General features: G+C 41.1%; 1 protein-coding gene across 1 annotated transcript; it reads left to right on the forward strand.

Moving 5' to 3' along the window:
- The first annotated feature begins 2,010 nt into the window (after positions 1-2,010).
- ica1 (islet cell autoantigen 1) lies at positions 2,011-26,182 on the forward strand. Its single transcript, XM_049582558.1, has 13 exons — positions 2,011-2,123; positions 4,723-4,752; positions 4,848-5,019; positions 5,611-5,683; positions 10,985-11,108; positions 13,105-13,303; positions 15,755-15,880; positions 16,065-16,163; positions 16,267-16,367; positions 16,560-16,606; positions 19,134-19,364; positions 22,714-22,803; positions 23,043-26,182. The coding sequence occupies exons 2-13, from the start codon at positions 4,736-4,738 to the stop codon at positions 23,162-23,164; spliced, it is 1,401 nt and encodes a 466-aa protein (XP_049438515.1). The 5' UTR covers positions 2,011-2,123; positions 4,723-4,735; the 3' UTR covers positions 23,165-26,182.
- The last annotated feature ends 122 nt before the right edge of the window (positions 26,183-26,304 follow it).

Raw genomic sequence — 26,304 nt, forward strand, 5'->3', positions numbered from 1 at the left:
TAGAATAATGGCTGACTTTTTGCCAGACTTCGACTTTGTGGAGGAGGAATTTGATTTTGCAGAGTTTGATGGCCGCCCTTATTTATTTGTGCCAGAATACACTGACGAAGAGCTTTGTGAAATTGAAGAACGGAGGAGGAGAGAGAGAGAGGTACAACAGGTAACGTTAGAGGACGACAGAGGAGGAATGGCTGCTGGAAGGATTTAGCTCTGGAGCTCGGTGGTGTAACGTTACCTGTGAATGCTGTGCCCCAGTGCCCACAGAAGAGGAATACCTCTGTTGCAAGGAATGGGACCGGTTGCAGCCTTAGCTAAATGGTAAACAACAAACATGGCACCACACCGGTAAGGTAAGACAACACGTTTACATGTCGTTTTCTATATGTTCTCTGACATTTATCCTAACGATATGAGGCGGTCTTTGTGGAAAAAAAGCTTGTTTAGTGGACTAACTTTGCACTTGAAGGGATGCCCGTTCACTTATGTTTTAACAGGGCTGACGCTACGGCTGTATCTAGGCTAACGGCTAACATGCTAACTATTATTTCTATGTCACTAGTGACTTGAAACAAATTTAGGACGATAGGAGACAGGTTGAAATAAACCGAAATTTCCCTTTAAGGCAAATCGCTAATGAGCCAATCATGTGGCATCTCGGTGCATTTAGTCATATAGACATGGTGAAGATGACCTGCTGAAGTTCAAGCTGAGCATCAGAATGAGGAAGAAAGGTGATTTAGGTGACTTTGAACGTGGCATGGTTGTTGGTGCCAGACAGGCTGGTCTGAGTATTTACTGGGATGTTCACACACAACCATCTCTAGGGTTTACAGAGGATGGTCCCAAAAAGAGAAAATATCCAGTGAGCCAAAATGCCTTGTTGATGCCAGAGGTCAGAGGAGAATGGCCAGACTGGTTCAAGATGATAGAAAGGCAACAGGAAGTCAAATAAGCACTGGTTCCAACCAAGGTGTGGAGAAGACGATCTCTGAACCAACAACACCTTGTCCAACCTTGAAGCAGATGGGCTACAGCAGCAGAAGACCACACCAGGTGCCACTCCTGTCAGCTAACAACAGGAAACTGAGGCTACAGTTCACACAGGCTCACCAAAACTGGACAATAGAAGATTGGAAAAACCACATTCAGATGGAAGCATGGATCCATCCTGCCTTATCAACGGTTCAGGCTGCTGCTGGTGGTGTAATGGTGTGGGGGAGATTTTCTTAGTACCAACTGAGCATGGTTTAAACACCACAGCCTACCTGAGTATTGTTGCTGACCGTGTCCATCCCTTTATGACCACAGTGTACCCATCTTCTGATGGCTACTTCCAGCAGGATAACGCACCATGTCACAAAGCTCACATCATCATCATGGTGGAACGGAGATTCTCATCATGGATGTGCAGCCGACAAATCCGCAGCAACTGTGTGATGTCAAGAATTAAGGCAGTTCTGAAGGCAAGGTGTACCTAATAAAGTGGCCTGTGAGTCTATATTATATTTTGTATTCTGTTGCTGTACTATATATTATGTTATGCTGTTTTATTGCATTATATACTATCTGTACACTCTGGCTATCAATAAAGGCTTACTTCATCTTATCTTTAATTTTATAATAAAAATTAAAACACTTACTTGGTGTTTAATTTTCTATTTCTTATTATTTCCATTTACTGGAACTATTTACCTCATTATAGTCTTGGATGTTTTACTCATGGTTGTACCATGTGAAGCACTCTGTAGTTTTGTTGTTAAAAGATCTGTGCCAATATAGTTTATTATTTATTATATAATATTACTAATGTCTGTTTTTCATTATTGTTTCCTGCTGTACAAACATTAAACCGGTTTGCACAGTGGTAAACAAACGCCGCACTATGCACGAGACAATTAGTGCTCATACATTAGTAACATCTGTTTGCACGAGACAAACGTCTGAACGTGCTGCGCGCGGCATCAGGAGAGCGCACCCTGGATGACGTCAGCAGCGTTGCGTGCTGGAGTGAATGAGCAGCTGTGTGTACACATCACAGAGTGCAGCAGGGCCTACAGGCAGAGCTGCAGTGCGAGCAGCGATGGGAGGAATATAACCAGCTTTATTTATATACATGTCATCAGGTAGGTGAGCAGCATGCTGAGCTTTTACTCTGATGTTCACTGGTTATTGTGGTGTTGGTTGCTCGGTGCGGGATTTAAACTCAGGGGCGATGCTTGGTTTCCGCACCGTGCAGTGAGTCAGGCGGTGTGTTTGCTCTGGTGCGGCGCGGATGTGTTACAGTCACATTCATAATACATCTATATGCGCTATAAGTGCTTTTCACCATAATACATTTCGTCTTTGACATGAAGGTGCGTATGAGGCGTTAATGGCATCGCATCATAACCCAGCATCACATTAAAATAAGTCGTGACGCGCGAGCTGCGTATAAATTAATTATTCATGTCATCCCTGATGGACAGCAGGTGATGCACTTCCGGAAAACAACTGCTGATTATGTTTTAAGTCTTCCCTCAAGAGCTGAAGAATCTATTCTGGTGCTGAAATGTTCTCTGGTTAATGTTTGAAGGCAGCTGGGAAGGAAGGAAACATAAAGGAGACCTGAGTCACACCTTATTATGACTTATAGAAACACAGGTAGTTATCAGTTACAGTCCACCTTAAACAATAGGTGACTCAGACTTATTTACTCAGGATCTGTAGCTACTTAAATGCAACTTATAAGTATTTTACTGCTGCTGTAATCATCTACTCAACAACATTTATTATGACAGTTTTAGTTAATTCACATATTTAGATTATTAATAGAAAATATTAATACAGTATGAGGTTAAAGGGACAGTTCACACTGAAATCAAATATACATATTTTTCCTCTTACCTGTAGTAGTATATATGTAATGGATGTTAAATGGACCTGCACTTGTACAGCGCCTTTCTAGTCATCTGACCACTCAAAATGGGATTTACACTACGAGTCACATTCACCCATTCACACACTGGTGGAACAGCCATCGGTAGAATTTGGGGTTCAGTATCTTGGTAAGTATGCAGGCTGGAGGAGCCACAATTCGAACTGCTTATCTTCCGATTGGCGGACGACCTGCTCTACCTCTGAGCCACAGCTGCCCCAATTTTACATTCATCTTCATTCATTTTCTGTAACCGTATATCCTGTTTGGGGTCGCGGGGGTGGAGCTTATCCCAGCTGATATTGGGTGAGAGGGGTAAGATGTTAAGATACAAATCAAGAGAGAACAAGCTCAAATCAAACCTCACTGATCAGAGGAGCAGCAGAGAAAAGTGTTTTGCTGATGCTTTTACTTTCCTAAACAAGTAAACTTTATTTTACCGCTACATGTAGTTTAGTTAAAATGATACTAATAAATACTGACGGCGTGGTGGTGCAGTGGTTAGCATTGTCATCTCACAGCAAGAGGGTTCCTGGTTTGAAACCAAAATGGGGGAGCCGTTATCGTAAGACTACTGCTGGGGGAGTGTGAGCTCTGCCCCTGAGAGGACAGAGTCACACACACAGTGACAGGGCTAACTGTTAGCATCACAAAGCTACTAGCTATGTTTCCATTCAAAAGTGATTCGAATCATTGGGAAATGCGCATTAAAAGAAATACGAATCCTGCGTGTTTCCATTAAATGTACGGACTTTGGTGAAAACTACAAACTGGTGTGAGTTTTCCGCAGAACCGGAAACAAAACAAGTCTCGCATTCTTCTTCTTCTACATTTTCTGGCAGTTGGCAACCAGCTTGTAAATGTATTACCGCCTTCCCGACCTGGAGTGTGGATATCACCATGGAGAGAGGTGCACTACATCAGACTTAATTCGAACATAACTGTTTCCATCCCCCGTTTTGCGAATCAACATTTTTTCGAATCAACCAAAACCCGGTTAAAGCGAGCGTATTTTAGTTTGTGCGAATCAGGGGATTTTAATTCGAATTTTGGCGTTTCCATCATAATTTTCCGATGCAACACTTCTAGATGTGCATCTAAACAGGCTGATGGGAACATGGCTAATGTTACACGACATTTAGTGATGGATTTACACGACAGAGTCAAGCTGTTTTGGTGTGTTGGGACCGTTTCATGAATCGATTTGGGGTGGGGGAGTTCGAACCTCAGGGCTGGGGATACCTTCTGTGCAGAGTTTGTATGCTCTCCCCGCGTCATCGTGGGTTTTCTCTGGGTACTCCGGTTTACCCCCCAGTTAATGGTGACTCTAAATTGTCCGTAGGTGTGAATGTGAGTGTGAATGGTTGTCTGTCTCAATGTGTCAGCCCTGTGATAGTCTGACGACCTGTCCAGGGTGTACCCCGCCTCTCGCCCAATGTCAGCTGGAATAGGCTCCAGCTGCCCATGATCGGGACCCACAACAGAATAAGGGGTTACAGAAAATGAATGAATGAATGAAAATGATTCTGATAAATTTTAAATTAATAGGCTGTACACTAAGTTAACTATTTGCAATGTTACAGCTGACAGGCTCGGTTTGAAACACTTCAGCTTTGATGAAAATGTTTTTCACCATGTCCATATTCTGTACTGCATATCACAGAGAAGATGTGTAGCTGCAGTTCTGCTGACAACTGTTTGCTAAAAAACCTTAAGTGTTAAAATGGCCACCAGGCTCCACTACATACTCCTCACTCCTTCTGTTGTCGACTACAGCAGGCATCTAAGTTGTTCTTGTTTGTCTACAGGTATTCTCAAAAAATGGAGGGAGGAAACTTGTGAGTAACTTTGTTTGCACCAATCAGTGAGTTTATACAGGTGATATTAGGAAAGCATGAGTCATAACACCGGTCTAACCTCTGTGTCGTTGCAGTGGCTACTCCCAAGACTATCTTGACCGCTTCATCCAAAGCCAAGACTCATCTGTGGTGAACAAGTTCCAGCAGAAGTACTGGAAAACCAAACAGACGCTCATCAAGGTCACGGGGAAGAAAGAGGACGAACATGTTGTGGCGTCAGACGCAGATCTGGACGGCAAGCTGGAGGTGAGGAGCAGGAATATGAAAGTGTTGGAGTTTTACTGCATGTTAAAAAAAAAGAAAGTCAGGCCGCAGTCGCATCACAGAAACATTAAGAAACAGTGGAGATACTCTCCCTCAGGCGGACTCTGCAGTGACTAAAATGGCTTTTTGATTCACACGATGCCAAGTATTTGCTTGAGGCTTAAAGCGTACATTAGGCTGCCTCTCCAACCCCCATCATCTATGCCTCCATTTCGGGAGTGAAATGAATTTAATGGCTGAAATCGATACTTCATAAACGCTGGAATATCCAGCGTTAATTCAGGCCAGGTCCTCGATAAGCACCGTGATGAACTGGATATGTACAGAACTCATGCTTTAAAGCTCTGATGTGACATTTTTACACTTTTATTTTTACCTCATAAAGGCTTCAGTGTTGCATCACATCCACCGTGCAGCTGTAACTTCTTGAAATCAATAATGTATGATGGACTTCACTGGTTAGCTGTTATTTGTCTTCTTAAAAAAATAACTCACCCAGTGTACACATACTGAGAACAACTTCCACAATGATCAGGCATTTTTTGTTTATGCCGATTCTCCTCTGCACTGCAGGTCTTCCACTCCATCCAGAGAACATGCATGGAGCTGCTGAAGGTCATTGAGCAGTACCAGAGGAGGATCTGCTGTAAGTATAGAGTGGAAATATAAACTCGTTAAGTATCAACTAGGGGTGTGCCCTATCATCTCGTTCACGATAATACCGGTATAATTTTAGGCTTGTTGACATATTGACATCATACTGTTACCCACGGCAACAACAAGCGTGACTGAAAGCAAAATTATTACAGACTCTGCAGTGGTTCCAAAAAGAGGAGCAGCTTCAGTAGTGTGGAATAAACGGTGGCGTCCTGAATGTTTTATGAACAGCCCCGGACTTCTCAGACTCTTTTAGTGACTTACCGCTCAGAGGGAACTCATTCAGCGGCTCCTCTGGCAGCAGCACAGCGTCTCTCCCTCTCCTCTCTCACCTTACGCACACAGGAGTCGGTGTTGTCAGTTTTTCACTCGTTTTTCATGGTGGCAGCAGACTAATCAAGATCCAGACTTTGGTCTCCTTAACTGTCTCCCATCAAGCTTCTTCAGAGGATCTTAAGACATAGCCATGCCAGATAAGATCCTGTTTGAAAAGCCCCAGCTACCTTCACAAGGAGGAGCACTGAACCACCTCTGAGTCTTTTTAAATGAGCAGCAGCTCTGAGCCCCTTCTTGATGTCTGAGCTCATTGCGTTGTCCTTAAGCGTTAACAAAGACACCCCGTGAAAGAACTCAGTTCAGGTTGAGTCAGGGCTGGGTGATATGCAATGAAAATTATTTCATAATATTTTAAGGCTACATCTTGATACGCAGTATTTTCAAATCTCCTCAAAAGCATTTCGTTAATGGGACTGGGACTTGGACTGGGAGCCAAAATCGAACAAAACAATATTTCTGACTGAATAACCTCTCTTATGCAAAAAAGTTGTAGGGATGACTGTTGTGTTTTTTTCTCAGAATGAGATTTTTGATCAATATTAACCAATAATGTGGATATAACGACTAAGTGGGTTAAGGCACGCATTAAAACAACTAAAAAGTCTTCTAAGTTGATCATTTTTTTTCACTTTACTGTAATTCAGCCTTTAAAACGAGGGAAAAAACACCATTCATGCCAAATCATGATACAACGATATCCAAAATCTAAGACCATACACAGTCTCATATCTCGACAACGATTTCTGGGTCTGTCTGGCAGCTTCCCTCGCTACCTGATCCAACTCATCACCAGGTGATGATCTCTGCCGCTCTCTTTACCAGAACAGACGATACAGCTACAAAGCCGATCACTGATCTTTAACCAAAGGTGTTCTGGTACCAGCTGCACTTGTAAACTATCATATGTGTTGATGTCGAGGCCTTTAAGGATGGTGCATGAGTACAGATATCTTATAAGAAGACAGCACTCGGGTTTAGATCAACAGGTATATCCTCCAAATTACCACCTTCCATTACAAATGTGAGTGTGCAGCAGCACAACTATGGAGTCCTCAGGTGGCGCTCTTTCCAAGACACCACCCGGAGACTCCAAGACGGCAAGCTACTCCGAACCACACAGCTGCAACCAACAGTCAGAGTTTCTATCTGTGCCAAGCAAGTGCAGAGATCCTCTCATTCTCCAGGGAGGACACAGTGATGCTTTGCCAGGGATTCACAAGAACTTTCCTCATACCCACCCAGTGCCTCTCATCACGGGCAATTCTGGGAAAGGATACTCCAGCCTCTGTCTGGGAATTTGATTAAAGAGCTTAAGAATGGATACTGGCAAGTTAGGGATGTGCCGGTGTCCAACTTTTACACTACAATCATTACAGCCAAAAATAAAAAGTTAAACAGTATTATCCCAATATTCTTTAAAACTTTCCAGAAAAATCACTTTTATACTTTAAGTATAATACAAATAAAGTAAAATGGATCTCACACCATATTTAAGACACCCAGGGCCCCATTTAAATGATCCATAGTGCATGGTCTAAAGTGCATGGTGCAGTGCATTTGGGGCATGTCCAAATCAGCTTTTGCTAGTTAAACAGCACAGTGTGTGGGAGCAAGGTAAGGTGCAAGGGGAAATAGATTGTATTTAGCCCCGTAATTAATTACTCATAGGTGTGTTCTAGGCGTAACATGGATTAAAACCACTGAAGTGTCATCTCCCATTCCCTTTAAAAGCCAGGTGTGCGTGTACCTGGCGCACTGCTATTTACACTGCAGATTCAGCAAACTGGATAAGCGAGCCGTTTTCTGCTGAGAGTAACACAATGAAGTGATTCTGCTCCTCATGTGTAAATGTGCACAGCGTCTCTTTATGGGAAGTCTTTTGCGGAGCAGCAGCAAACAGATGCCTGCAACCTATCCATGCATCCCTGTGTGTGTAACAAGCAGAGTGTATGCACGTTGTGAACCCGACAATGTAGGCCCATCTTCCTATCTAACAATGCGTCCTAACCCTTAAATGGGAAGCACATATAAAATTTTTGGAAAAATAATTAATTGCTATTTTCTAATGTTTCTAGGCTAAAATAACACAATTTCATGATTTTTTTTTCTTTTCAAAATATGACCTTTATTTTTCATTTTACAGTTTGTATCTCCCAGGATACATTGTCTGTTTAGGGTATAAATTTAACAATTTCAAATTTTTCAAATATTTCATTTGTAAACTTTTAAAAGATATTATAAGCAATTAATTAGTTACTTTTTTTCATGTCTTGTAAACAAAGTTTAAAAAAAGTGGGGGAAAACTGAACACAAGTCATTGGAAACAAATCTAGCTTTGAATAAACAACGAGCTACTAACATTACACAAAACGTCTTATTCCTGTTCTTATGCAAACACCTCCTCTGTGGAGCTCCTACACTAGAAATAGCCTCCTGGCAGTGGAAGCTGTGGAAGCAGTTGCAAGTGTTTTGGCCAGTGACAATGCAAAGCCTCACTTTGCACTTCTGACACACGATGGAGGTCTGTCCATCCTGGCACATCCTGCATCGGCCTTTCACTGACACGATAGGGAAATGGTCAGTCCCGTCATATCTCATATCATCCACAGGCCTGGGATCTTTTGGCTGTTTGATTACTCTTGGTGGTGTGTTGTCTTCGTTTCCTTTGGAGGGGCGACCCCTTTTTTGCTTTTCAGGGTAGATGAGTCCTTTGGCAACATCCAGCCTAAAGTCCTTCAGGCAATGATGTGAGTGTTGTACTCAGATACAATCTTCGGGCATGGCACACTGATCTTCTTCTTTTCCTGTTTGGAGTGGCGTCTCACTTGGCCAACAGGGTTGACAGAAGCACAGGAGCTCACCAAGGTGACAGTTTTGTTGTCTGCCCATTTGACCACAGCAAGCTTTGCATCGTTGTCTACACGAAAGTCAAAGCTGCCTCTATCTCTTCGTAGGAGGTCTCGATCTTCTTCCAATGTACAACCCATCAAGCGGTTCTTTCGAATGGTACCCAAACTTCTGAGGCCCAATTCATCTTCCTCATCTTCACTGGTTCCCTCATCTTCGTCTGAATCAGATGAACCATCAGGTGGCAACACAACAGATGCCACCTCTCTCTCTCTTGTATCATAGAAAGTACTGGTAGAAATTCCCTGAAAACATATGTACACTGGTGAATTAACCAGTAATACAAATTTAAGAGTAAAATGAAGTGTAATCAACATTTAACACCTTTATATTATTGATTATCTGTAGAGTATAGGCTTCAAAACATAAGTATATCTGAGAGTGATTATGCTTGTTTATATACCCCTATCTGGACAACGTATCCCCCAGGATACAGACATTCAATGCCTGTTTATCAAAGTTGTGTAAATGTAATTCATTATTTTTCAACCAGAATACATAAAATTATCCTTAAAGAACAATATTTTCAAAAACAAATCCCCTCAAAACATAACTAACAAGAAAAATAACAACACTTACCTCATGGCCAGTGTCTCTTTCCACGTAGGCAGCCATTTTGGAGTGTGACATAAATTTATCAATTTAGTTTTGAATGCTGCCATAAAGTCACATGACCTGGGTACTTGATCCATCCCCCCTTAAAACTTTCTCATGATATTTAGTGCAGATACTTAATGCCCCTCCCCCCTACAGCCTGCCAAATGTCTGTATCTCCCAGGATACAGAAACCAATAGCAGGAAAAACTGCACCATTCAGACTTCAGACCAGGTTTTTGTTGGTCACTGGCGCAGCTAGTTTTTGCTGCCTCAGAATAGCAGTGCACCGACAATGCACCTAACCACACCTCATTATAAGGCCTACACACCCATGGGTGCACAGATGGGTGCAAGCACAGTTGATACTTACACAACGTGGGCGCTGGGTGTGCAAATGACAGCTGTGTCGGTCTGAAACTACCAATGATAGCTGCTTTGTGTTGAATTCTGTGCCACTTTGTGCCAGGTGGAAGATAAGGGCAGAACTGGGGCACACACTAGCTCACCAGGTAGAGCAGGCGCGCATGTACAAAGGCTGTGTCCTTGCCACAGCAGCCGTAGGTTTAATTCCAACCACAGCCCTTTGCTGCATGTCATTCCCCCTCTCTGTCCCCCTCCCCCACTCTCCAATCAAATAAAGGCAACAAGTGCTAAAAAAAATCTAAAAAAATATGACCCCTGCACCAGATGAATGCAACATGCATTGCATCATGGGTCTCACTCTCCTCTGCTGTTTGGGTAATGCAGTGTCTCCCAAAGCTGAAATTAAAGCTCCAGCATGAGCAGACCCGAAGCTGACCCTAGAGCAAAGATGTAATATGCTGGATTTTGAGGAAAGTTTCCACATAAAATGTACGCTCTATCTCTTCCTCTCAGTCATAAATTCACACACAGAAACTAGCTGCACTCCTGGTGGCCGACTAGCTAACGTTAAAGCTATGTCCAGAAAGCTACACAGACCAGGAACATGGTTTGGTGGTCCTGCTGTGGCTGCTTCGCCTCAGTTTAACAATGAGAAAGGAAATCGTTCTGGCTCCCTCCTCCACCAGTGAGGAGACATTTTACTGTGGTCCCAGTAAACCACAACTCCTGGCCGTGTGTAAGGCTGACCCTAATGGCTGCAGCTTCATGTTACTTCCTCAGGTTGGGCCGGACAGGCCCGGCCACCTGATTGCAGCTGTCCAGAACATGGTTTTTAGTCAGGCCCTTCTCTCTAGGGAACAGCTTACTGTGCGAGACCCTACCTGGAGCTGTTGCCCCTGACAACACAGCTCCCTGGGTCACACAAACCCCAAAAAAGATGGCAGTTCTCAGAGGAGAAACCGTAAATACAAGATACATTTATTCCTATATTCATTATGCATTTATTCACAGGGCTTTTTGAGATGAAGATACAAAAGTGAATATTAATGCTTGTCATGAAATTAAAGACGACACCTCTACTATGCAGTTCTTTCCCAGGAGGAGAACGAGCTGGGTCGTTTCCTGCGCTCCCAGGGCTCGCAGGATAAAACCAGGGCTGGAAAGATCATGCAGGCCACCGGGAAAGCACTCTGCTTCTCCTCCCAACAGAGGTAAGCAACGTACGAAAAACCATCAGTGTGTATTTGTCACATCCTTGCATGCAGATAGTCCACATGTAAGTTACAGCTGCACCAGAAAATAGTTTCATGTCAAGGTTATCACCTCAAATCCCCCAAAAAGAAATACTCCAAATATATTCAAAGAGTTATGTGAGGAAATTTTCTCTATCTAGATTTGAAAATTAAAGTGCAGACGTTACGCTCATTCTATTACATAACTTCTATTAATATATTATTTTCTGAATCTGTGTCACAATCTGCCGACTACAATAACGAGGCAAGTCAAGTGTTACATAACATTATATCACATTACAGTAACTGTGATACCCTGAGAACACTGGTATTAAGATATGGCAAACAAATGTGATTATCATAGAGAGGACTGGCAGCCATTATTAAAGAGTCATTTCCCTGATAATGCTTCATTATGAACAAGTCGAGTTAACGAGCGAGTTACGTTAGCTGTTAGCAGCAGGTGACCAGAAATATCAGGTGATGGAGGTTGCCTTGAGTTACATCATGAGGGGTTCAAGCTCTGTTCAGTGACAGTGAGTAAGGTAAATTATAACGTTCTGGTGATGTGTTCAAATGAAATCTTGGAAAATGCAGTTTTTGGTGAGAAACCTAAATAAATCCAGTTTTCTGAAGGAGAAATTTGTTGATGTTTTTAAAGCAATATAAAATAGATATTAAAGAAGGAGGTATGATATATTATATGTAGGAAAAAGGTGAGTGTGATGAAGGGCTGAATGACTTTAAAGGGATAGTGCACCCAAAAATGAAAATTCAGCCATTATCTACTCACCCATATCCCGAGGGAGGCTCTGGTGAAGTTTTAGAGTCCTCACATCATTCATGGAGATCCGAGGGGAGAGGAGGTAACAGCACAACTGCACACCTAATGGCTGACAGCGACCCAGATTAAAACATCCAAGAACACATAATTGAAACCACAAAATATCTCCATACTGCTCGTCCGTAGTGATCCAAGTGTCCTGAAGCACCGACATAAAACGTTGTTTGGGAAAACAGCATTTAAACTCTGTTTTTAGCCTCATTGTAGCCTGTAGCTCTGACTGCCTCTCTGTAGGCTACACTGAGCTGACGTGTGTGCGCTTGCGCGAGGCACGGGCACCGCCTTCATGTGTGTTCACGTGCTTTCGCGCGCAAGCACGCACACATGAGCACGATCCACAGAGAGACAGTTAGAGCTACAGGCTACAATGAGGCTAAAAACAGAGTTTAAATGACGGCAACTGGACTTGCTTGAGTTTCTTGAAGACCTTTCACCTCTCATTCAGTCATTTAGAACTGAAGAAGCCTCTTGGATGAGAGGCGAAACGTCTTCAAGAAACGCAAGCAAGTCCAGTTGCCTACGATATAGCAGCTAAGATTACCATGACCTGGATGACTGAGAATATTCACCGATATATTGCTCTCGATGTTCGGCAAAGTTCAGAGAAAAGGCGTCAGGCCGTAGACGTCGCAATGACTCACATTTTAGTTTACGAAATGTTGTACAGAAATTTGTTGTAGTCCAATAGCTTACACATTTATACTACTGGATAATGTAAGAATCATTTTAGTCCTAAAACAATGAAAAAATAACCGTGATTCATTTTCATGTGGCCTAATTTTTGGTCAAAGCCACAGGGAGCCATTGGAGAAGGGCCAAAGAGGCGCAGGTTGCCTACCCCTGATTTAGAGGGATACACATAACTTGGTTGAACTGATTTCTCCAGCAGCCTTTGATTGACTCTTTAGTGTTTGCAAGACACTTCAGTTTTTCCCTGCTGGGGTTGGAGGAGCCCCTCCCTTGTGACTTTAAATTATTCAGCAGACTGAATTATGCACTATAAAGGTCAGAAGAGGTTTTAATGTCAAGACCTTTTATGACCATCTAATGTCTAAAACTAATGTGATAATGATAATGTCAAACTTGTTACATGCAGCACTTTAATACTTGATTTAAAACTACGTCCTACAGACTGGCTCTGAGGAACCCTCTGTGCCGTTTGTACCAGGAGGTTGAAACGTTCCGCTACAGAGCGATCTCAGACACGTGGCTGACGGTGAATCGAATGGAGCAGTCCAGGACTGAGTACCGCGGAGCGCTGCTTTGGATGAAGGACGTATCTCAGGAGCTGGATCCAGACACTCATAAACAGATGGAGAAATTCCGCAAGGTTTGTGCGTCACATGTTCACATCATATATTGCATCAGTTTGAAAATCAGTTGTGCTCTTGTTAAATTGTTGGCTGTTGCTTACAGCTTGCAACCCACTGTTAATATCAAGGTTTTTTTGCCGTCCAGAGTGACATAAAAAGAGAAAATAATATCAGAGACCTGCCAACGCAGTGTGTGGGAGAAAGGTAAAACATTATTCCTGCTCCAACAAGCCATCTGCTGCAGCACTGAAACAGTTTTTTATCATTAATTAATCTGCTAATTATTTTTTCAATTAAACATTTGGTCTAAAAAATGTCAGAAAACAGTCAGAATCTGAAGGAGATGTCTTTATATGTCTTGTTTCGTACCCAGAGACATTCAGAAGTCACATCCGATCCGTATCAATATAGGTAAGAGTGGTTTGTACATGAATCAGTTCAAAAGACACAACTGAAAGCTTCATCTATAAGAGGGAAAGTTGAGAGTTACATTCCTGATAAAATGTTTGTGAACATCTCTACGATCAGTGGCAAAACATCTTGTGGAGAGGGTTTTGGGTCCCACCAAAATGATGATGAGAAGTGGTAAAACATTTTAAAATGACATGTTCTAGATAATCCCAGAGACCCAAATACAAGATTGTTCCCAGACTCAATGTTACCCCATTTTTTCAATGTATAATGATCCTATGTGCTCTCCATTAAGACTGAAATGTAAAAAGAACTATGATACATACAGTCAGCTTTTGTGGTGGTGTCCTAAAATTGTAACCTTTTGGCTGTCAGTCCAAAGCAAGATTTTCTGCGCGATCATACTATTTAGTACGCCAATGAAAGATTCAGTATGCCCCAGTATATAGTATGTCAAATGCAGTATGCCAAACATACCAGGATGTCCTCCTGCACACCTGGTTGCATTTTGCCAGCATGCTTTTCTGGCTATTCTGCCCCACAATCCCCTGAGCGGCGGATGATACGTCACATCGACTGAGCTGCAAACAGATGACAGCTTGACAGCTAATTAACAGCTGTCAGAAGCTGCAGAGACGGATGACAGCGCGCTCAAGTGACTGGTGACCAGCTGAATTGACAGAAATAAAAGGAACAGAAATTCTATAAGTGAACAACATAATCACAGAGATAACCAACAATAAAAGGACATAACTATGATAATAACTAGTATGTTCTGACTGAGTGCATACTGCATGCACGGACAGCTGCAGTACATACTGAAAGTTAAAAGAAAAAGCATGCGATTCAGACGCAGCTCAATAAAGTATTTGATATAGATATAGTGGAGACCAGTGCACAGCCTAACACATTTTAGTTTTGGCTAAATGTTATTAAAACTGTTTAATTATATTTTGGAGACTTTAGGACTTCAGAATTAAGGACCTTAGTTAGCAGTGAACATACGTAAGTTTTAGGTGCAAAAATAGAGAAAATGTGCTGCAGGTGGTTTAATTGCAACACCGTGTTACAACTAACCCCGCTGTGTGGAAATATTCAAACTGAAAAGCCAAATGCAATTTGACTGACAAAATTCGGTCGAGTACAGCTCTAGTTAAAGGTACACTGTGCAGGACTGCGGCTACTGTACACTCTCTCTGGCAAAAGTAAAAGTAAAAGCCAACCTCAGACTGACTCGTTTGGCATTCCACCTCGCTATATCTACGTTTTTTTCCCTGCATTGTTTCTCTCGGATGCAGTCTGGCACCTGGTCGCTATCTTTTTATACAGCCTTGACCTCACCTGAGTGCTATTGCGGTACACGCCCACAAACATCCCGAACACAGAAGATAAGAGAAAATAAGAAATTACAGGCAGAGGGCAGAATTTCTGTGGCAGAATACACCGCCACACACTTCTTGTGGGTCATAAGTGATGACAGAGAGATTACCTCTGTATGAGTCTAGGAAACTCCTGCGCATAGTTTTGAAAGAGTAGTTTGTAAGGGACTGGTCCCCAATAGAAATGAATGGTTACGAGTAATAAGTATGAGATTAACAAATATAACAAAATAAAAACTACATGCAAAATCAGAAATAGCAGCTGTCACAACCAAATCTGGTTGTGACAGCTGCTATTTCTGATTTTGTTTTTTCTGTTCTTGTTTTTAGCTTTTCATTATATCTTGTCTTAATTGTAGGTCTTTGTATTGTACAATTTTATTATTATTAAACATCAACTAACAGAGTATCTGATTGTTTCATCCTTGATTTGTTGCCGTACCAAGGCCACACAGACGGCACACAATAACCCCACTAGAGGGCAGAGCGCACCATCAAATGTCGGCCCATTGGTTCAAACGACATTGTAGAACTCAGGGACCCCGTGTGCTCTTTTATGCTTACACTTGCACAAACATGAACTCGAGTTTGTTCTTTTCACTGTTCAGAGCTGTGTGATACAAAACACGGGGTGCTTATCTTCAGTTGGGACATTTTCTTATCCTTTATATATCTCAGGTTCAGGCCCAGGTGCGCACAACCAAAACAAGCTTTGACAAACTGAAGAATGATGTCTGCCAGAAAGTCGACCTGCTGGGAGCCAGTCGCTGCAACCTCCTCTCTCACGTTTTAACCACATACCAGGTACGCCACAAATCCCAGCTGTTTGCATGCACTCCACTGACCCCGAACTGGGAGGTTTCAATGGCTCCACCACATGTGGTTGAAGTCAGGAAGGAAGACAAACATGAAGGGAACAAAGAGATTTAACTGTCAGACCACTCGAGGAGACAAAGGAGACAAATCATTTAGTCTGACTCTCTTTCAGACAACACTATTGCACTTCTGGGAGAAGACATCCCACACCATGGCGGCCATACACGAGAGCTTCAAGGGCTGTCAGCATTACGAGTTCTCCACACTTAAGGTCAGAGAGCATCTTGAACTGCACGTTACATTTAAACTCTGACACAGCCAGCGTCTCAAGAATCTGCCAATAACTATAATCAGTGACTCGGCTATTCTTTCAGACCTTACAAGGCCCCATGGACAAGCTGGCTAAGAAGAAGGGGAAGAAGAAAAGTAAAGCAGAGGCAGACGACGGGAAGAAAGCCGAGACCTCAGAGGACCAGTGAGTTATCTCGTCTTCATCTTTACTCATGCAGGTAGACCAAACACGTGCATGCCAACGGTGAAAACTGAGAAAATGTTTATAAGCACTGAACCGGTCAGAACTGAAGATAAACACACAATATTTACACACCTGTTGCTTTATGTTTGCATCAAATGATTTAAACTGATCTTCTGTCCGTCATATTTACAGACTCATCTCTCTAGTGAATGACAACACCAGCGATAAGACCACAGAAGGTAAAACACACCATTGTGTGACTACAATATGTTTTTCATGATGTTACACTATAGAGAAAAAATGATTCATTTTCATAATAATCAGATTTTCTAAATTGACAATCTATAAAATGTACAAACATACTGAAATGTTTCCAGTGTGACGTCTTAAACTTGCTTGTTTTGTATATCCAACAGTCCAAAATCCAAAATGCTTCAGTTTACTATCATAGAAGAAAACAAGGAAATATTAAGGGAATACCTCTACAGAATGATCATTTGATTATCAAATACTCACCGCGTGTGACCCCATGAGTTTGTGAAGGCAACTTTGTTTTTCTCATGTCCCCGGGGCGAATAAAGAGTCCAAAACCAGAGAAAATTGTTGATGAATTGGCCTCGTTTAACAGCAAAACTACTACAAAACATCCATTTACAAACACTTAGGCATATGAAAAGTGTGCTTGGGCATGTGTGAGTGTGCTACACATCTGTGTGTGAGACTGTTAATGAATAAGAGGTGTTTTATATGGTGAGGTTTAGTGTTTTGGAAGTACGATGCACACAACAGGATAAATATGTCTTGGATTATACTGCTGTGTTACACTGAGCTGTGTGAGAGTTTGTAAATGGATGCTTTGATATAGTTTTGCGTTTGTTAAACACAGCCCCCAATGACGTCGGTTGACACTTTCTAAGTCCCGCCCCTTTTTGCACCGGGCTCCAAAAACAGTTAAACGAGCTCCAAACGTGGCAGAACCTCTGTCAAGTTTCCCTTTTCCTGTTACACTTCGATATGCCATGTGCTAGGCTCATCTCAGCTGAAGAGAAAACCAAGTTATGAAGATGTGGCTAGGGGACTGCCACAGTCTTCGTGGACACACATCTCAATGATCTGGCAGCAGACCACATAACTGGGCTTCCCACACCGTACCGTCCCAACAGGCCCCTCAGGTCTGCTAGTCTGGGTTTTCTAACTACTTTATAGTCCGGGTTAAAAACTAAAGGTGATGGAGCCTTTTCAGTTCTTGCTCCTCGTCTCTGAACAGCTTCCCATTGAGCATCACATCAGCTGACTCTGTTCACGTCTTTGAATCTTGTCTCAAAACTTGCTTTTACAGACGGCCTTTCCTGAAGGTTGATAGACTGATTGTGTGTGTGTGTATGTATTTGCAGCCATGTGTATATATAGGCATGCTTACATGTATATCCTCCTGAGACCCCAGCTTTTGTTTGGTATTCACAAGTGCGTAATGAAGTATAAAACGGTTTATTTTACTGCCTGACCATTGTTGTCCAGAAACAAAACTGAAAACAGTGCAACATTTTGTAACTCTAAGGGTTAGAGGTCACTGTTCAAGTCTAGAACTGGTCAAAATTGTTCATTTCAGTACCTGAACATGGCTGTGCAAGACAAAATTGCAAATAATGCAACATTCTTATTATTCGTTCATTTTGTCATCTGACTGAATTTTCCTGAATAAATATCCCCGGAAGAGGAAAGGAGACACGTACTTGGCAGTACTAGTCTTATCATCCTCTGTCTCTACTTCTCCCTTTTCTGATGAGACCAGTAGCCTCAATTTGTGTAATTTCACCCTGCTGTCTGCTTCTCGAAGCCTTATTACCTGATGTCCAAAACACTAACACTCTACTGCAGGACCCAGCTAAACAGAACCGCCGCCGCCATGTTTCTTTTTTCCTCAAGTTTGTCCAACGTGGACACAGGAACCAAGGAGGGCGGGACTTAGTGAGGGTCAGTTCATCAAGAATGTTTTTAATTTTTCGTTCATGGTGGAGGCATGTGTGAAACACAAGGTTGTCTTTATGAATTTAAGTTAACACAGGGTGAGCGATTGATATTCAAATGATCATTTTGTGGGTGAGTGTCCCTTTAATATTTGAGAAGATGGAGCCAGTGAGTTTTGAAAAATAATGATGAAATTTTTAGATCTGGTCAAATTTAAAACGGCAATAATCATGTTTAAAGTGAGAAATAATTCACTTCCAGGCAACATTTCAAAAAATGTTTTGTGACAGGGAGATGGGTTATAATTTAAGATTTATGATTTAAAAAAAAAAAAAAACGTGTTAGAAGAGTCACAAATATAAATCAATTAAAAAAACTACACAAAAAAAGATACTGTTGGCAGATATATAGATGAGGAAAGGTTGAGCTAGAGAAGTGCATATTTATTTTGTAATAGTGGGCGGTACTTGGACTGTAAATAAACTGGGTTTATTGCTTATTTATTTAATTGGGTAGATAATAGACTGGGGATATTTATAAATTAGTTGTAAATAAATTTGGGAATTTGTTGAAATAAAATATGAGTTGAAAGAAGAAATGTAAGAAAGGGGTTTAAGTTACAGAATAAATAAGCATTACTTCTACCTACTACTTTTCGGACACTGTTATCTTAGTCTTGTTTGTTTTTTTATTATGCTTTTAACTCATTCATTCATTCATAAATTTTATATACTTATGCATTAGTATTTAAGTCTGCCTGACCACTCAAGGGAATGAAAATCATCTCCTCCTGTCCAGAGTCAGAGGCAGAGAAGGACAGCATGGCCTTACTGAATGAGATCCTGGGCAGCATGTCTGTGGACGAGGGCGACTTCTCTCGAGAGTGGACGGAAGTGTTCGGAGACACCGAGGAGGGAGCAGGCGCGGCGTCAGGGAGACCGGCAGAGGCCCAGCAAAAGGAAAACTCCTTCTTTCTCCCATCTCAGCTGTTGGACCAGAGCTTGAATAATCCGCAGTCTTCCCTCTCAGGTCAGAACATACAAGTCTGTGTGTGCATTAGTGCATGTGTGAGCCAGCAGAAGGAGTAAGAGGGTCCAAAGAGACGTTTCCACCATCCTCTTCAACCAAAGCCTCTAAATCAACCACTATTACTCTAATTTAATTAAGTACTTAGGTGATTAAAATATGCCTGAAAACTAAGTAAGTGACATTGTTTTTCCAGGAATGAGTGCGTTAACAAATACTAAATGTAGCTAAATATTTCCACACAGGGAGAAAAGTGGATTTAAATGATTTATCAAGCCCATGTCTGTCAGTGTAATACAAGGAGGCTATAATAACACAGCAATTAGATTTGCTTACCCGTAGGTAATTGCCAACTACTTTTCCATTTCATCTGGGCCTGGGCACTGGCTGCTAGCACCTCGTCTGGTTTTGTTGATTTGGTTTTGTCTGTTTCCAGCTCGGAGGGCTGTGAGCAGACCCACTGAAAAGCTATAAAGACATCTACAGTATGTGTGTAATTCCTCGGTGAAATTATGAAGCTGACATTTCAGCGTAGACCAGGTCTGACACTTCTCAGAGTTCAGTTAATCAGGAAGCGGTTTCGTAGACTGTAATTCATGCGCAGTCCAGAGTCACAGTGAGTGTCGATAAGGAAAGTGCAAGAAAAAGAAGAAAGTTTTAAGTTTTTTCAGCTTAAGTACATGAGAGCAAGTCTGAAGGAAGCATATGGTCTCTGGGATCCAAGGCAGGCAAGATGGCGATGAGTTTTGAAAGGGAGGCCGACAGTCCAGCTGGTCAACGAAGCAAACTTGAGCCTGATCGATTTCTGCCTTTTTTAAAAAGCTGTCAAAACTAATTCAACCTGCTTCAGTTTAATTGATATTAAAGCTTGAAGGCTAAATTACAGGACCAGAGGGCAGAAACAATCACTATATGGAGTCCCAGAACTGTCAAAAAAATTCAATCACGACTTGTGAATGCATAGAGCTTGGTAAAAGTATAGAAGAATTTTAAAGTCAGTCTGTGAGGTAGGAGCGCACATGGGCAAGGACTGACTTGCAAGTGTAAAAATCTGACGGCATGCAAGGAAAGCAAACATCAGGTGTGTTCTTAAAACTAATTTAACACTTAGAAATCTACCTCTGTGCTCTCAAATCTTTTCTTGTACCTACACTCAAATTTATTTTGCAGTTAACCGGGTTCCCAAACATTTTTACCACTAAATTTTCACATTTTTCCATAACTTTTCTAGAATATTTTACCCCATTTCCATGCCTTTATCTAATTAGTTTAACACAGGCATAAAATAAAATGTAAAAAATTAAATGAGCAGGCGTTTTGGGGAAAGTTGCTATTTGCTCGTCAGATATTCCCAACATCAACTAGCTGTATATGCCCATAGACCAGGCGGGCACATACTGGCACTTCACAAAATGTCGAGGCCATGCCTCTTTTCGGGGGTTGAAAACCGAAGATCCGTAAATGTCAATGTGTTTGGGTTCTAATTTTGACGATTTTGTATGCAGTTACTTTCTTGTTAAACAAATGTTTGTTTGAAGAACATGTCTAATAATTGTTCTGCGACCTCAGACGAACCTGAGCCTTCACGATACCTTTATAAAAGTATAACACTACCGTTGGGGTCCTGCATCACTCTGTCAGGGTACTGTGACCCACTTAGTGAACATTATTCCTTACGCAGTGTCTGTCACTAGCATCGTTCAACCATTTACCACGGTGATGGCGAATATTCAGTCTCTTATGTGCCTCAAATCTCAGTTTAAAGTCTTGGTTAACAGACTACACAACACCTTTCAGCATGCTGATGATACGGTGTCGGTCTGGTCGATGTGTATTACTGGATACTAGTGACGATTCAACAGCAGCGCAGCACTAGATTTACTAGATTTTAAATCAGTTATAAAAGGAACCCATTACACGTAACATTAAAACATGTCTGGGGACTTTTAAGAATGTATATTCAAAACTTTTCCAAGACATTCTGTTACTTCCAAACCATTTCAAGGCCTGGAAAACAGTTTGTCTAACTTCATAACTTTTCCAGGAGTTCAATGACTGTGGGTACCCTGTGTTAATAAACCACTATATATTAAAATGGAAAGAGCGCTGCACTTTCAAGAGCTGTTCATGAAACTAGTCTGGGGGAAGGTGAAGCATCTTTTAGATTCCGTAGCCAAAGAAGTCACTCCTGCAAGAAGCATCACAACCAAGGATCAGTCCCAATACATCTCTTGCCCCCTCCATTTTGCCCTCACCACTGTTTATTGCCACATTTAGGGGAAGGGTGTCTCGATTCTTCTTGGGATAGAAGGGTAAGGTGGTAAGGATGAGGGATACATGTTTTTCATGTCATTGAGACAACCCAATTTGAGTAAACACTATCAATGAAGATACTGCTGACATGTCAGGAAGGGTTGTCCCATTTCGTAGGGGAGGATTTAAAGCACTAACCCTTGTAACTCTGTTGCAATGGGTTAAAGGGGCACTTGAGAAAAAGGGAGGGTAGGGGTAAAATAAGAAATGGGACGAGGCCCAAAGCTCAAGACCTCAATTTAACCTAAAGACTGGAGGCCAAAACAGCCAAGTCCTGGAAAGAATCCAGTTCAGAGAATCAAAGGACGTGACTCATCGTGACCCAAATAGCCTGAACACCCAGATCGAAAGTAAAATGACTCAAGAACAGAGCTATAAAAAAACTTTCAAGGAGGAAAGCCCCCAAATACTCATGAGTGAAGAATTTTTAGATGCATCCTATAGCGCCTGACGCTGCAGTCACACTCAAAGCATTTAAACTGCAACAAGTTTTACTCATTAAAAATTTCTGCTTCAACATCAGGACTTTCAGGAAATAGCAAAGTGCCACAAAGGTAACACTAGAAGAGGATGATGGAGCGGAAACACCATAAAGCACTACAAATATCCAAAGGATCCAAAAGGCTGTTGCTCTCTTGAGCCTGTTGGACTCATTTGTTTGTATTTGGAGCACAGATTGTTTGTTACAACATACAATATCAACAGCACATTCCTGTGTCCTGCCCGGTGGCAGTCCGTGTTGCCACATACTGTATTTTCTGGATACACAAGAAGATAAAAGCCAAATAAATTTGCCTGAAACAAGAACTCAGAGTTGTAACTGCAACCTCTGGCCTGTTTCTAATAACCCACTAATAACGTCAGATGAGATTATGCCGTGATAAATGTTTTGATTGTTGCTGTTTGTGTGTCTGTTACACAATATTTTTCCACATCAGCAGTGTGTGAGAAGAGTGCAGTGATTTATTTGTTGGATCATGCTTTGGCACGTTAAGCGTCCCCTGTTGATTAATCTAAAAATCTGCGTCTCCATTTTCAGATTGGGCCGGGATCATTCCAGCGCCCGTCGCCCAGGCAACGGAGCACTCATCTGGAGCCAATCAGAACCCTTCTAAGCCAGCACTGAAAGGTAGGACCAGGCCAAATGAGTAAAACAGATGAAAAGACTTGAAAGAAAAATGACTGATTCAGAGAGACGTGTCCAACTGAGACCTGTGTTTATGGGTACTAAAAAGAGTTTGTGGGTTGTTTCCATTCATAATTTTGGATATCAGCCAGATGCAGACTTTCACAGGACAAATTGAGGTGTTAATATTTTCAGCAGTGTTTCTGAATGACATTTTTTACCCTTCTTAACTCACTTCACAGAGAATCCAGGGACGTCCAAAGACCTCTCAGCGTGGTTCAACCTGTTCGCTGACTTGGACCCCCTCTCCAATCCTGATGCAGTCGGCAGAAGCGACACAGAGCACGAACTTCACAACGCATAGTTCTTCCTCAGCGTCATGGTTTATCTGAAATGGGTACCTTTGTTGGTGGGAACAGCAGACTGTAGCTGCCAGCGTGATTAGAGAACAATCAGATCGACCGCACACACAAGACTTCAGTTACAGTAGATATAGAGCTGAAACAATTAGTCACCTAATCAATAAGTCAAAGGACAAACAACCAGCAACTCTTTATAATAACCATCATTAAAAAATGGTTAATTGACAGTTAATCAAACCTAAGTTAAAGGTCCAGTGTGTAGGATTTAGAAGGATATGTTGGCAGAAATAGATTATAATACAATAAGTATGTTTTCTTTCGTGTATAATCTCCTTGTTGTGTTTTCGTTAGCTTAGAATGAGCCGTTTATATCTACATAGAGAGTGGATCCTTGTCTACGGAGATCACTGTGTTGCACCACCATGTTTCTACAGTGGCCCAGAATGGACACACTAACCTAACACTGGCTCTAGATAGGGACATTCACGTTTTCGCATCTCCCACCGTAGTCAGCAGCCCCTCTGTGATGAGCAGCATCGGAAAAACACATTTTTTAAAAACACGAAGCTGCTTTACTCAGTGTTTTTACCGGTTTAAATCACCTGGGGTCTCATTTATAAACACTGCGTACGCACAAAATGAGGCCTAAAATAAGCGTACGCCATTTCCCACGTAAAAGTTGTGATCTGTAAAAGCAGACTTGATGGGAGAAACTTTGACCCGTGCTTACAAATATTTTGGAGACGGGAAATTGCCGACGCAGATGGTGAGGTGAAAGCCTGATTGTAGAAACTGTCAAATATTTTTTTGGCGCACGTCATTTTTGGCTTTTGTCCGTTCGTTAATTTCTAGTTAGAGCCTATGCACTGTTTTATAAATGAGACCCCTGGTTCGTTTGTTTTGGAGAGGAAGAGACCTCTGGGGAAAATTTAGCTCCCAGTAAAAACCACCTGAATCTGTGGATCTTAACTCATCGGTGAAAAAATTTGAGGACTGAGATCTAGGCTAGAGGCCCGTCTCCAACATGCCAAATAGCATCTGAGAAACACAGATTTGTAACGTGAAACTGCTTTATTCAAACCAATTATTAACCATTAAAAAAACCTGTTAATACAATATATAAAATGTTATGTGTGCAACAATAAACTGTTAAAAAAACAAAAAATGACAGCATTACTAATTATCATTTTGTTGTTTGTTAAAGGTTAAATAATTTAAGTTTAATTTACCATCAATTTAATATTTATTAATCATTAAGTGTTGTCAAATATTGTGATAATCGATCCGTTATTTCAATATTTTCAAGCAAAAAAGCCAAATATTTTAGAGGATATGCTGATTTCTTTTTCATATATGATCGTAAACTGAATATCTTTAGGATTTTGACTATAATAATATAAATAAATAAAATAATGTGATGTAAAATGAATTAGAATGGGCTTCATCTTCATCTGATAGAGATAACAGTTAACCGACTTATGCCCAAAGACTATATTTAGTATGATAAGGAAAAATATTTGTCGTGATTGGTGTAAAGTCTTAAAAATTTGGTACAGACACACATTGCGGAAAGAAAACGGTACAATGTAGAATTTTCTGGATCAAATAAAAAACTTGCGCTTTTATCAATAGTCAAAATCAGGATCACTGAGAAAAAAGTACGTGTGCATATGTATCCTTGATATCAACAGATTCGTTCGTAGTTCATAGATATCAACTACTTGATTGTGCTCCTTGTCGTCTCTGAGATACAGAGACACTTCAGGACACACTTCAGAATTTCATTTGCAGACACAAATAGGTTAATTATCATAATAAAATAATCGATGGCAGGATCTTTTTCTTGTTATAGCAAAATATATAACTGTGGCGGTCCCTTATTATACTTTCAAATAACACGTTTGTTACTGCAAAAAACTCTGAAATGTCATTATAACAAAAAAAAAGTTGAACGAAAAGGGCTCGTACGTTTAAATAATAACATTTAATATCATTACAGTAGGTTATTATAATGAGAGAGATATCACTATACCAAGAGAAATGTTCCTGTTATTACAAGAAATGGATCTGATTGTTCTTTCTCATGGTGACAGTATAGCGCTGCTGTAAAGAGTCCCACTAACAACTACCAGCTCTCGTCCTTTACAAGACGACCTTACTCAGCCTGTTGGCTCCTTCACTTGGGTTAAACACTTAGTGATGTTTAGCGTGGATACCTCAGTATGAGTTTGGAACAACAAGCCTTCGACATTAGCTGCCTTGGAAAACTGTAGTCTCTAGTAGCATCCATGCTTTGTTTCTGATTCTCATTACTGAAGGCTGCGAACAGGCAGAGCTGCACAACAGCAGAGAGAAACATGACAAAGATCACAGTGCAATAGTTTGTGTGTTTACGAAAATATTGGAACATGAAGTAAAGTTACAGAGAAATACCCAAAAATAAAATGTATTTTTCTGCCATTGATCTACTGAAAACTCCAAGCCGGTTAAGTGATCAGAATTATTGACAGCTATTTGAAGAGGTGAACAAAAGTAAAGAGGTTATGCTTTTAAATTTGTTTGCCAAATGCTGTATTTGTGATTCCCCTTTGAATATATCCCACAACTTGTCATTACATAAAAATACACATATCAGTCATTCATTACTGCATGTTGCATGCCTTGATTTTATGTTATCCAGTAAAAGTGACTGAATGAAAACTGTATTCATATTAATTTATTTTTCATCATTTGGACACATATTTATTTTGTTCAATTATTGGCGTTCATGGGCACTATACGCAGTTTTCACTGGATTGTTTTCGGAGCCAAACTACCTGGAAGTACAATCATAAACTGATTTTAACTACAATGCTGCATAAATTAAATATATATATATATATCAGAGTAAATGCCTTAATCTAATCACAAATCAACAATATAGAACCTCATCATGATTATTGGATTCGTGAATTTATTTTGTTGTAACGTAGCCTTGTGTCATTTTTGATGTTGAAGCCATGTGACATTTAAAATCATAACCAAATACATTGACTGCCTTACCTTGACTCCTGTTTGTACATAAATGTCATGCTTGTGAATACTGATATTACTCCTCTATGTGTCTGTCTGTCTACGGCCTTTGAAAAACAACATACATACC

The sequence above is a fragment of the Epinephelus fuscoguttatus genome, linkage group LG8 (genome assembly GCF_011397635.1).
Source record: "Epinephelus fuscoguttatus linkage group LG8, E.fuscoguttatus.final_Chr_v1".
Lineage (NCBI taxonomy): Eukaryota > Metazoa > Chordata > Actinopteri > Perciformes > Serranidae > Epinephelus > Epinephelus fuscoguttatus.